The 13,490-nt window shown below is 44.4% G+C and overlaps 1 protein-coding gene across 1 annotated transcript in view; it reads left to right on the plus strand.

The window, feature by feature from the left end:
* Positions 1–526: 526 nt before the first annotated feature.
* Shroom4 (shroom family member 4) overlaps positions 527–13,490 on the plus strand; it is a 200,284-nt gene continuing 187,320 nt past the window's right edge. The window contains exon 1 of the mRNA XM_005352766.3: positions 527–652. Within this exon, the coding sequence (XP_005352823.1) occupies positions 536–652 (117 nt within the window). The 5' untranslated portion in view covers positions 527–535. The remainder of the gene's footprint in view (positions 653–13,490) is intronic.

Genomic DNA, 13,490 nt, shown 5'->3' on the forward strand with positions numbered 1-13,490 from the left:
TGGGTCTCAGGAACTTTTGAAGAAAAGGCTCTCAAAAACTTGAAGGCGCTAATCAGAAAAGTGTACTAGGCCATGAGGGCCATGCACACTGACTTTCACCTCGGTTTGCTTGGACTGAAGGAGGGGCGGGTAGCTCCGCAGTAAAGAGGAGGACCAAAGAGGGGGCCTACTTGAATGAAACAATGTAACAATTGATGTGAGGCCTCGCCTTGCTCCCACTCCTCAGCGATCCTATAGGCGAGGTCCCAGAGACTGCCCCTCCCTATTGCTCCGTTTTCTTGTCCATTAAGCACCATCCCTCCGCCTCTCTTTCCTTCTTTTCTTTTTCCCCCTTCTCTTCCCCCTCCCCCCTCTCTCCAGCTCCGTGTCATTTCCTCCTAGGGCTCACTAGCTGCCTGAGCGTCTCCAGCCGGGAGAGTAGGCGGAGCGGGGCGGCGCGGCGCTGGAGGACGATGGTGGCTGAGCTGCTGGGGGCGGAGGCTCGGTAGCCCCCGCGGAAAAGGAGCCCGGCGGCGCCTGGCCAGCCGAGCCGAGGATGGAGAGCCGGCCGGGGTCCTTCCAGTACGTCCCGGTGCAGCTGCAAGGGGGGGCGCCCTGGGGCTTCACCCTGAAGGGGGGCTTGGAGCACTGCGAGCCGCTCACGGTGTCGAAGGTAAGGAGCGCTGGCTCGCTCCTCACGGCGTCCAACTTTGAATGGGCTAGCGGGTGCGCAAGAGTGCGCCGGTGCGGGCCTCAGCCCCACTTGGCGACTTGGCCGGCCGGAGTCCGAGGGGCTGTAGGCGCACGGAGGGGGATCGTGCTGCGGGAGCGGGCTGCAGCTCAGTGTGGCTGGAGGATGGGACCTGAGCCACCCGGCCCTGCCTGAGCTGTGCGCGCAGTCCCACTCGCAGGGCACTGGGGCAGCCCGGCTCCCCTCACGACGAGGAGGCCACTCACCTCCGTGTGGGCTGCAGGAAATGGCGGCTGCTGGGGGTTCTCCTTGTTTCGGAGGCCCCTGCGCCCCGCAAGACAGCGAGGGGCTGAGGGCTCGGGCGGTGGGGCTCGGCGCTAGCTCCCCCTGCTCTCCCTGGGGCTGTCCTGCCCGAGGCAGGTTGCTGGGCTAGGGTCTGGCGCAGAGCTAGGGGGATGAGGCATTGCTGACTTTTCTCAGTCTCTTGTCCCGCAGCCGGACGCACACACACCCCGTGTTCAGCGCCGGGGCGTTGCTTGCTGCCGGTTTCACTCGGCCTTTTCCTCCCTCCCGAGTACTGCCCCGCGCCGGCGCGATTTCTTGCGCGCTGAGAAGTGTGGAGAGAACTTTTGTGCCGTGGAGCACAGCTGTGCTGAAGTGGCCACTAGGGTTGGTTTGATTTAGGAGCCTGTGATCAGCTGGAACCAAGTTGCAGCTAGAGGCCAGGGGAGAGAAGCTCCCCCAAGAGCTCTGGAGCCTCCAAAGTGAGGGTGGAGGAGGGGGGCAGTTGGGGCAGTTACTGGAAGAGTGACTTGTAAGACGACTCACCTTGAAGCACTAGACTGCCAGGTGGAGGGACTTCCTGAACTTTAGCCCATTTTTGCTGTTGTTTTAGTTTCTCTACACACTCAGCTCTCTCGCGCGCTCTTCCAAACCACGCAAACTACAGTTGAGATTGTAGATGGCGGTTTTGGCGGGAGGTAGAAAGACGTAGCTTTTTTAAGGTAACAAATGTGACTATAGGGACTCTGTTTTTCCGTGTAGTTAACATAGCACCTGGGCTCTGGGGATTACTGCCCCCTCCTCCATCATAACCCATGTTGCTTTCTCCATGCGATGGAATGGCTCACTAACTAACTTGTATGAGCGTTCTTCAGGTGTTGGGGCAACGTTTTATGTTGCTCGGGTGTGAGTCAGTCAGCTCTGGCTCTCTGAGGTGTATTAAGGTAACATTTGGGGGGGGGGTAATGGCAGGGACCTCGAGAGGACCTTTAGCCTCCCCAAACCAGGCGCTCTTCATCCAATATTTGTAACCAGACTGAAATAGATGCCTTTGTACTGTATTCCTCACCTCCCCCAACACTTCCCTGGGTGTTCTCTGGAGCAAACTACTTAAAAAAATCAAACAGCCCCACTGGAGAGAGGGGTATCCTAGCCTTGAAGAATTTCTTCTAATCAAACTCCTCCTCTTCCCCTCTCTTTCTACCAAGGTCACAATGGGATATGCAGCCCACGGTAGTCTGGCAGTTCCTCCCTTTCTTTTCCTCCTCGGGCCGCCCACAGAATTTTCAGTTGGCCTAGACAACCTGCCCTGGAGAGGTCATTTTTCAGCTTTGTCCAGGCTGACCCAACCTGCCAGACACCTCTGAGAGTGCATGCTGCTGTGGTCCTGAACTATTTTCTGAGCCCATAGGAGCATGGCAGGGGGTGTTACTAAGCATGGGGCAGCCAGCAATTTGTGGTCTGGCGTGGGGATTATTTGGGGGTAGATGAGGGTTTTCTTGGCCACACTGTGAAGGAAGTGCCTCGCGTGTGGAGAGGCAGGGTGCCTTTTAATGATTCCGTTTCTGCTGAATGCACACTTGGCCCCTATTATATGAAGGTTCATTATTACATGCACGGATATGCAGGAGGTAAAATCACTTTCCCCATTGCTTTCAAACAGCCTGGCTCCTAAGAGTAAAAGCCAGGTATAACTGGGTTAGCTAGGATGTTACATAAAGGGGGTGTTTTTTTTCCCAGTATAATGTTTGGCTGTTTTTTTTTTCTTAGCAAACTATGTTTCATTAATCCCATTTTCATTCTTTATACTTTAATGCATTTTTATTTCATTTCATGAGATATTTCATTATTTCCATTCTCTCTTTTTTTCTATTTTACTGTGCTTCCTTTATGCTTTAGAATAATCCAGCTGTCTCCCCACAAGTCTGCATTCACTGGTGGCTTTGGGTTAGAAATAGAGTTGAACTGGTAAATGAAAACTATCTGGATTCTAATCCTTGCCTTGTCATTCTTTGCTCTGGAATCCTGGGAATACCACTCGCCTTTCCTGGGCATCCCTAGGTCTAAAATGAATTTGAAGTGGGTAGTCCTTAAATGACACTGTGATGGTTTGGTAGGGAACCCATTGTCCTAGCCCTGGCACTCTTTTCACCAGAACTGCTATGTAGTCAGGAAGATGGCTGTTTCACTTGCATCTGATGGTGCTGTGCTTCTCATCCCTTACTTCCTGAGCCTATCTCAGACACACTGGGAGACAGTCAGGGAAGGCTACAGAACATCTGATGGAAAACCAACTCTTTAGTGCATCTAGTTGCTTGCTTCAGTCCATCATGCTGTTTATTTACCACGACCTAGAGAATATCTTGATTTTGGGGGGAGTACTACAGGTTGTGAGAAACACGGACTAATAGCTTTCAGGGATATATCTAATCTAGTCTTCTCAGCCTCTAACTCCAGTGATGTTTTCCATGCCATGAAGTCCTCCATGATGACTGGATTTCAGGTATACATTAATGAAGTCTGGGCCCAAGGAGGTGGGGGAAAGACTGTTTTGGTAACTGAATAACTTAGGTTTGTGAAAGACAGAAGAGCCCAGAGCCATGATAGAAAATGGCAGCAAACCTCCTTTGGTGCTGGGGAAATACAAAAGTAGTTTTGGTTAGGATGATGTGTTGCGCCTGTTTGGGAAAGGTAAGGATATCAGGGAGATGAAGGAAATTGAGAAAGGGTGCTTGGTAGGAGGAGGAGGTGTGGGATAGGAAAGCTTGCTTTCCATATGCCATGGACAGACCTTTAGACCCGGAAATGATCAGGTTGGGAAAATCATCGCAGATATCCAGAATTCAGCTGCCTGATTTAGTGAGACTTGTATAGCTATCTGTTGATAATCAAGTGACAAAAAGTGGATAATCAAGTGGTTTTCTATTGATAATCAAGTGCCAAAAAGAGCAGTTAAAGCCAATTGTATTGATTATCTCAAATTTTAGGAGGTAGTTTATGATTTTTCCATATGCTATGGTAGTATTACTGAAGTCATGACAAATGAAAGAAGATGACCATGAGGGAGTGGTCCTTTGACCTTACTACGGTTAATTTCTTTGACTAGCTTCTCATACTAGATCTGGAAGGGTATTGTTCAATGAAATGGAGATTTTCTTCTAATCAGATGTTTCTGCTTTACTGTGCAGGGTCCTTATCTACAGTTTAGACAGTTTAGATGAAGGTAACATCTTGCATTGGAAAATAACTTTTGGGGGGTAATAAGTGAACCTTGCAAACTCTGGCACCAGTGAATCTGTATCATATAGGGTCTTTTAGAGGCTACAGAGATTCAAGCAGTATCCTTCTTGTGTGTGGAAGGGATAGAAGGAGGAAAAAAATTGAACTGCAGCCTAAGGTTCCTGGGTTCATTTCAAGTTCGTAAACATGTGCCTTTAAGTTAAACTTAAAGAAAAGAAAGGATGGGGACCAGTGTCAGATGCGGGGAAAGGAGGAGGAAAACTAGGATGAAAAGACAGGACAGAAGATTGTGCTCACTCACCCAACAGATTTGCATTTTTTCTGGCCTGTTTTTTGGTTAGGTTTCTCAATTTAGCACAGTGAGTCAAACGGGAGCTAGTTACTGTTCTCTAACAAAGTGGGGTGGCGTGGGAGAGGAGTCTGCAGGAGAATGCTTACATAGCATGCATGGATATTCCCCTGCCATTTTACCCCTGGCAGATCCAAGTCACTATTCACAGAGTGCCAATAGGCATGCCTGCCTCATGTTCACTATCACAGAGGATGTGAGAATGACTTTGATAAACCCTTTGCTATCCTTGACCTCATACAAAGGCAGGGCCTGATCTTCAACTTCTTCGTAGGCTCTACTGCTTCCCACTCTACCCTGATTGCTAAACTCACAAAAGGAGGGAGCTGAAACTTTAAAGGGCGTCCCAAATGATCAGATTCAAGCTTTTCTTGTGACTGTGCTTTTGAGCCCCTGTTGGATGCAGAGGTTATATAAGCAATGATATACCTTTCAGATAGTTCAGCTGCGTCAGACCTAGCCCCACCCCAGCAAGGGCCTGGCAGTCCCCAAAGTATCTTCACAGGGTATGGATTGTAGGAGATAAATACAGTCTGATTGCTTATATGAATCCTACCCTGATCTTCCCCACCAGAATCTACAAAGGTGTCTACTGCATCGGTTCTATGATTTATTTCTGCCTTCCTTCTAGAAAGGACACAGCATGTGGGGACATGGAATTGGAATCTAACCAAGGACAGAAGAGGAAGGCAGAACAAGAAGATTGTATAGTATGCCTTGTAAAGCTTAGCTAAGCATTGCATACGTAGACTTTTAGGTCCTGTCATATGGAACTTGCATAGGATTTTAGGTCTGTCAGATATACCCAGTATCCTGCTGATTTGTCCTCTGAAGGAAAGGGGGCCATGCCTGTCACAGGGTTTTCCCTCTCCGAAACCCCAAAGACAATAGCTCCAGCTGGAAGACATTTGAGCATTGTTCTTTAAACAGTTAAAATGTTTCCCCCTTGCTTTTCCCAGAACCCTCTCCAGGAATTTTGTTAAAGAGAAAAAGAGACAATTTCAGACGGAGACTGCTAGTTATGGGGCAATTATCATGAGAGGGCATGACTGTGTTTATAGTTAGGCTTCGTCCAACCAGAGGAAAATGTGCGGAGCCATCTGTGAGAAGTTAATGAAGAGCAATAGAGATTACAGGAAGGCATGCTCCCAGTGCCCGCTGCCACCATGTCCCGAAGGGCATGCTTAACTCGGGGCTGCTGGACTGCTGCTGCTCCTGGTGGGACTCGGGGACTGAGTCTCAAAGTTTTGGGAAGTCACCTAGTTTAAGATCATTAAGGAACTTGCTGTGGAGGATATCTTGCATATCTCTCTGATACGTTCTCTACTGATCCTGGGGGAGCATGTGCGTATTTAAGCCTGTCCATTTCTCTGCTGTCAGGTCTTAGCTGTGGACAATTTTCCCCCTATGTTGAACTGCAAACATTTCTTCTTGCCTATCATCCATGGGGCTAAACTCTGCAAGTTGGACCATACAGAACAATGCTGCTTTCTCTAATGTAGAAAAAGCCCTTGAGAGGATGGAAAAAAATTTATGTGCTTCCTCAACGTTTTCTTATGGGGTCTGAGATTCAGTGTTCCCCTCCCCTCTGTACTTTCAAGAATAAGATTTATGGACTTTCTCAACTCTTATGGGATCTGAGCTTACTCTTTCCACTCTGGATCTACTCCACTTTGTCCACTGTATGTGTGTTATCTCTCTCTCTCTCTCTCTCTCTCTCTCTCTCTCTCTCTCTCTCTCTCTCCACCTCAATTTCTGGTGCTCAAGATCAAACATAGGACATTGTACTCTACCACTGAACTACATCCCCTACTTTTTTCTTAACTTATGGAGCCCACAACAGAATATGGCAACTGGCGAAAATTATAGAAACGGAGACTTTTTTTGTGCTGAGAATTGCTTCCAGGGCCTTTTTCATGGTAAGTATGCCTCCTACCACTGAGCTTCATCTATAGACCATTCTTTTAAAAACATACAGCTGAGGGGGCGAGGTGTGGAAAGATGGCTCAGCAGTTAAGAGGGCTTCTGTTCTTGCAGGAGACCTTGGTTTGATTTCCATTATCTAAATGACAGCTCAAAACTATAACAGTTTCAAGGGCTCAACCTTCTTCTGACCTCCGCAGGCTCCTTTACACATGCTCACACACACTCATAAGTATTATTAAAAGAAGATACAGCTGAGGGTGGTTAGGTTTATCTGGTGGCCCAGTCATAGAAGGCCTGTGTCGATGTCTAATAGTTGAAGGAAGTACTATACTTCTGGTAATCACTACTTGTCTAGGGTCCTTACATAAGCATGGAGGAAAGCCATGTGATGAATTGTGTATGTGTGTATGTGGTATGTATGTGTTTGCAAGTGTGTGTGCTTGAGCATGTGTGGAGGTCAGAGGCAGATGTTGGATTTTTTTCCCCCTGTGTTCTCTACTATATTTTTTGAGACTGGGTCTCTGAGCCTAGAGCTCTTTCATTGTCTGGACTGCTTGGCCTTTGAGCCTCTGGGATCCATCTATTCCTGACCCTGCCCCAGTGCTGGGGTTATAGGTATTCATCATCCCACCTATGTGGGTGCTAGGGATCCAAACATGGCTCCTCGTGCTTACACAGCAAACACTTTACCCACCGAGCCATCTCCCTAGCCACATGTAAGACATTTTTGAGTGACAAGTTTTATCTCCTACAATTAATGTGGAATTTCCCCTGCTCCTAGCCCAGAGCAGCCATGAGAAAGACACTCCATGGGAAAGGAGACAGAAGGCATAAGACTTGCCTTTATGGAGCATATCTATCTAAATAAAGACCTCATTAAATTACAGAGGAGGAGATGGCATTTAATAAATGCTGTCAAAATCAAAATTTGGATTTTTTTAACCTGTCTGAACTTCCCTCCTAGGAAAAGTAATTATTTCCAAAATTGAAAATACCAGTCATATGTGACATATAAGCAGTCTCTCTCTCATATATATATATATATATATATATATATATATATATATATATATATATATATAGTCTTTATGTAGAGGTTTGGATATGGAGTCTCTGCCCCATGTCTCATTAGATATACTGCTGTTGACACAGTGGTTCCTGCAATTCTGGAGTCTTCTGTTTGGATCTGAAATAGCCACAGAAGTTACTCCTGTTGGAGGACTTAGATTTACAGGCTTTTGTAGATCTATCTCCCGGTATTTCACCATTTATCACCTGATCTGGGAAAATGCCTTTTTTCCTCCTGAAGCATAGACCAGGGAGTGGATTGGAGCAGGACTTAACCCTCATTATTGGAGGACAATGGGTCTAAAGGAAAAAGAGTTGAAGTCTAGAAAGCATGTCCACAGTGACCCTTGACAATTAGTTGTCATTAGGCTCATTCAGAATAATTCTAGAGAGACCTATTTAATCCATAGCTATGGCCAATGAAATTATTCCACATAACCATACTGTATACTATTTGTCTATAAGAGAAGGAATTTAGGCCTGGCAGTGGTGGTGCACGCCTTTAATCCCAGCACTTGAGAGGCAGAAATAGGTGGATCTCTGTGAGTTCAAGGCCAGCCTGGTCTACAGAGCGAGTTCCATAACAGGCTCCAAAGCTACAGAGAAACTCTGTCTCAAAATAAACCCACCCCCAAAAGAAGTGGTACTCAGAGTTCCACGATGCTTACTTATACAAGATATTCTTGGAAAACATCTCTAAGTTATAGAAAAACGCCCTAGCTAGTTCTGCTACCCAGATCTGGGTGACTGTGGGATTTCTGTTGCCATCAGTGCCTAATGTCCTCAGACCCTCAATATGTGTGCTATATTTCCCTGCAAACTGACCTCCAGGTTTACCTGAGAATTATCTTTTGCAACCATTTTGTACTGAGCACGTTGATAATGAGATCACTTTCTCTTAGCATCTATAAAGCCAGATATTTTGTTTGTTTCCTGCTGCTCTTTAAGACACTTATTTCTGACAGACTTTAATTAAGTCATCAATGAGTAAATTGAAATACAATTGCTCATAGCTAAAGATTATGTTCTAAGGGCTAGAATGAAGTAAAATTTGTGTCCTCATGTCCCTTAGCCACCTTTAGTGCAAAGAGGCAAGTGGAAAGCTAGTCACGTGTCTTTGTTTTGCAAGAGATGATCTGGTTCTTCCCCACACCACACTGGCATGTTTATTTGGGCAGAGCCATCCTGTTGGGGCACTGAAGTGGCAAGGATCAAGATGACTTGTGCTCTCAAAGTCATTTCTAACCCCTCCCTTTTCACTTCGCTTTCATACCCTCCTCAGCGTGTCTGTGACTGTACCCAGCGACAGAATGAGCACTTCCTCAGAGAACAAAACTCAGTTGTCATTCCTCTAAGCCATCTTTATTCCATGTCCAGTCCTCACTTCCCAGCCTGCACCCACAAGCACTGGTTGTTACAAGCTTACAGTTTGGGCTCTCTCATACAAGGGTCATTGGCTCTTTGTTCATTGGCTGCCCTGCCCTCTGTCCAAACCCAGTTTCCCCCTTTGGTTACAGTGAGCTCTTCTACTTGGCTATGCCAGCTTTGTCTGTCTTGGCACATGCATGCTTCTAATAGGAGCTGAGAGGAGCCAGTTGAGGCTGGTAAGTTTGAAATCATTAGGTAAATTCTAGTGGAAGCAGAGGATTTGACACACTTCATCTTTTTCTGTTGTGTCTGAGTTAGGGACAAGTCTTTTGTCACCTTCCATTATGTATAGGTGCTTAGCAGTTTTCTGAGTAATCTTGGCATGTTCCTTCACCTCTTCGTGCCATCCTAAGTTTTTTGTAAGAATCTCCATGGAGCTAGCTTCTTCTTTCCAGAAGGCCTGTGACGAAGGGCTTGGGAGGCTTTTCCTGTTCTGCCTGTGGAAATGACTGACAGCAGGCAGCTCTTCTCCATCTTCTACACTGCTTTTCCTCTGTTTTACAGAAGTGGTTATTTCCTGGTGTGCTCTCAGCGATGGCATGGTCTGTTAACTTTCACTCAAGTCTTTTAATGTTACATCTCTAAGGAATGTGGGAGGTAGTATTCATTGACAGGATCAAGGGTTAAGCCCACGGAAGAAAGATGCTTGGAACTGTCTTCTGGCCCTCTATGCCACCCAATAGATTTCTAGCTGTTTCTCTTCCTGTAAGCCCCTGGCAGGAAAGTTTTGAATGGTTCTCCTATATTGTCTTTCACGTACTATCAGGAACTGATTTTTCTGTTGAGAAGAGGGGGTTGGAGGTGAGATGAGGTAGAGCTAGGAGTAAAGCTGGTCTGACTAGTTATTCAGGAAAGGGGTTAGATACTCGTGGCTACAACCTCATCGTTGCTTATAATACTATGACAAGCTAAAGCCGTGTCTTTGTTGGGCTGTCTTGCTGTTTTCCATTTCTTTTTTTTTCTGTGTTTAAGTAAAAAAGTCTCCCCCAAACTTCCACAGGCAAGTGCTTTTAATGGCATCTCTCTAATTGAGAGTATGAGTGATGATGTTTTGACTACTCAGGGGTGAGCGTGTGTCAGAGCTGACTCATGTTCTTTGGAGGGATTGACTGTGACTGTGGGGCTTTCTTAATTTACATAGTTAATCAAGAGAGGGCAGGACCATAGGCTGAAAAAGGAATCAGGCAAGAATCCAGATACTTCCAGATATTTACAGTGGAGGGCCTGCAGTTTGGGCTGGTTTTCAGCAATCTGTTGAATGCAAAGGGTGGTCAGAGCCTACACATGGAGGGATCAGAACAAACATGTCTGTTTCTAGGTATTGTGCATGTGTTCTCATGTAATATTTATAGTAGTTCTTTGAGGTTGGATACTGATGTCCCAGTTATGCAAATAAGGGATTGAGACCTAAGAGAAGTTAAGTGACAGACTCAAAATTGTATACTAAGTGGGAGACCTGGCATTGAAACTTAATTTGAGAGGCAGAGGTGTTGCTTAGTAATAGAGGCTTTCAACCATAGTGCCACCACAATATTATTCTAATTTTAATCATTTTGTTTCATTTTGCAGTGCTGTAGACAGAACTCAGGCCTTTATATGTTCAAAAAAGCTGTACCACTGGGCTAAACCTCTGGCATTCAAACTTCTGTCTGATTCCAAATCTGTTTGTTTGTTTGTTTGTTTTTATAATGCCACACTTGTATTTGTTAAGGAAAGAGCAAAGCTAAATAGAAATGGGTGAAAGAAAGGAGAGGAATGAAAAATGAAATTTAGTGAAGAAACTGGTAATATTGTCAATAAATGCTCCTGGAGGTTAGGGTCAAAGGAAGGTTTATGTTTTAAATCTCAAATCAGAGTAAGGAAATTGGGCTAAGATTCAAAAGACCTGAAGTGTTTTGTGGGTTGTTTTTTTTTTCTAGTGTATTTTTTTTTCTCTGGCAGTACTGGGGATAGAACCTAGGGCTTTGGGATGCTAAGGGATTAGTCTACCAACAGGACCATACCCCATGCCTGGGTTTTCTGAGCTTCATCTACAACTTTCAGAAAAGCTGAGCCTTAGTTTTATCTCTGCTCCTGATTTGTGAACCTCGAGCAAGTCATTTTCCTCCTCGTGTCTAGGTTCCTTAATTTTCAAGTGAAAATTATCAGATTTGCATGGCCAATAGCAATTAGTGAATAAAGAAGCTAGGAATTTGAAGGCGAGCAGGGAGCGGTATATAGGAGGGTTTAGAGGAGGAATTGAATTATAACCTCAAGAGTAAAATAAAATGAACTGGTATGGTTGTTCCAATAGAGAACATATATTTCATATAAATACCAGGGGTGTATATGATTTAAGAAGGAAATAGAATATTCCCTAGGTATCTTTATTAAATGGGAAGTCTTGTCAAAGAATTTTGAACTTAACAAATAAAACATTTGAGGGTACCTAATGGGCATGGAGTAGCAGGGAAGCTTTAGTGTGAGGTCTGCAGCTGCCAGAGGCAGAAAGACAAGCATGATTTCTGGCTCATGTCTAAATAGCTGGAGCTTTAAAAGCCTGTGTTAAACCTTGCTCGGCTGTCCAAACAACTCCCAATTAAGACTTCAGTCAATCAATCAATCAATCAATCAATCAATCTACCAGTCAACACCGATTTGTTCAGCACTTTGCAGCGTGCCTACCCCTAAACTACAGAATTCAAGAGATGACCACCATAGTAGACCTGATTTTTGGATTCCCAAATAGATGGCGAGTTTACTGACATTTATTTGTGTATTGTTCCCTGGACATACGGTATATGCATATTTATTGCATGTCCAGGGAACAAAAACCTTTAGGTGCTGAGACCGGGACATAAAATCTAACATTTGTTTATGGGTCAATGTTGGGAGCTTCGTGGGAAAAGTAATAATTGAAGTTGGGCCTGAGTGATGCATGATCCTTAGGTAGTCATGGGAGGCAGAAGAGAGTTGATTTTAGCAGGACAAGGAATGACTGTCCTAAAGAACAAAAAGACTTAAGATATTTAAAACAGGCATCTAGTATACTACCGGTTGCATAACCGCATGTGAACTAAACTGAACAACAGACAGAAATGGACAGTTTGAAACGGTGTGGCAACGTGTGCTGAGTTATAAGTTGTCGAGTTACCAGAGGTTAGAGATAATATGTACTATTGAAGAAAAGAAGCAGAAGTAGTAGGAATCAGATGTAATGTCTCTATTTCAAATGTAGAAGGTAGGGGTTAGAAAGGGGAACTAGTTTGTAGTTTAGTTTTGGATCTTTTAATACTGTTTATGAGTCCATCAATTTAGGTAACCTAGTAGGCAGGTGGAGACAAAGAGAAAGGGTTTTTTTTATATTTGTTTACTCTGGGGTCTAATCACTTAAAATAACAGGTCATTCTGCTAGGGATACTATGGTCAACACACAATTTACTAATCTATTGATTGTTGCGTAAATTAGATAATTGCCAGTCAATCTTATGCCCCAAAGACATGGGAAACTGGCCTGCTTTGGGATTTAATGAGCTTCCCTAGCTTTGTCTTGTTATTTTCTCCAATCTGCAGGATGCCTAGTCATTGGAGGTGTTGCAAGCTGGAGTTCTTTTTATATAAATAGAACATTCAAGGGATGAGAAAATGGGAAAAAAATCAAACAAAAACTAGAAGAAACTGTCACAATGCCAAACCTCAGATGGACATGATAGAATGGATTGAGGCTGCCAAAAACCATCAGTTTACTTTGCCAAGATGTTTAATGATTGTTTTCTGTATATGTAAAACAAAATGTGGTGGCTTGGTGAGGCAAACCTCAAACCACCGGAGTTTCAAGTTTCTCTTCCATTTTTATTGTTAGAAGTATTATCCTCTCTGCCTGGCATGGTATTATTAATCTGTGACTATCATTGTTTATGTTTCCACAATAGTAAGGGTTCTTAAATATTACCTTTAAGAATATTGTTAAACCTCTCTGTGCAATTTCATTGTCTTAAGTGGTATCCTTACCACCCTAAAATGGAGAGGAGATGGGGATTCATTTCACAACCTCTTTTTCTGTAAATCTGGCTAGAAAACATTACTTTATCATCAAAACTTTTAAAAATTTGGAGTGGTTACTGTATAGCACTAATGTCCCTTTTGGACATTTCTTAATGGAATACTTTGGAAAGGTTCCATTTGTGTGCCAATTTGAAAATCAATCTATCTCTTCTGCTTCCCATACTTTATGAGTTGACTTTCTAGGCCATTACTACTTTTGTGCAACATCATCTGCCTTTCTCCACCTTCAGAAACTAAACTCAGGACTTTGTCAAGATGCTCATACTGTCGAAACTGATCTAAGTCCTTATCCCATTTCTTTGTAGCAGGAATGACACTGTTGGCAGTAAGGTTAATGGGCATGTTGGTTCTTTAATTTGCCTCTTCTCTCTGACCAGGTGAAATAACTTGTAATTTATATTTAAAATCCATTCAAACACCTAGCTACTGGGGACTTTCTCTCTCTCTCTCTCTCTCTCTCTCTCTCTCTCTCTCTCTCTCTCT

The sequence above is a fragment of the Microtus ochrogaster genome, chromosome 10, assembly GCF_000317375.1.
Source record: "Microtus ochrogaster isolate Prairie Vole_2 chromosome 10, MicOch1.0, whole genome shotgun sequence".
In the NCBI taxonomy this organism is placed as follows: Eukaryota; Metazoa; Chordata; class Mammalia; order Rodentia; family Cricetidae; genus Microtus; species Microtus ochrogaster.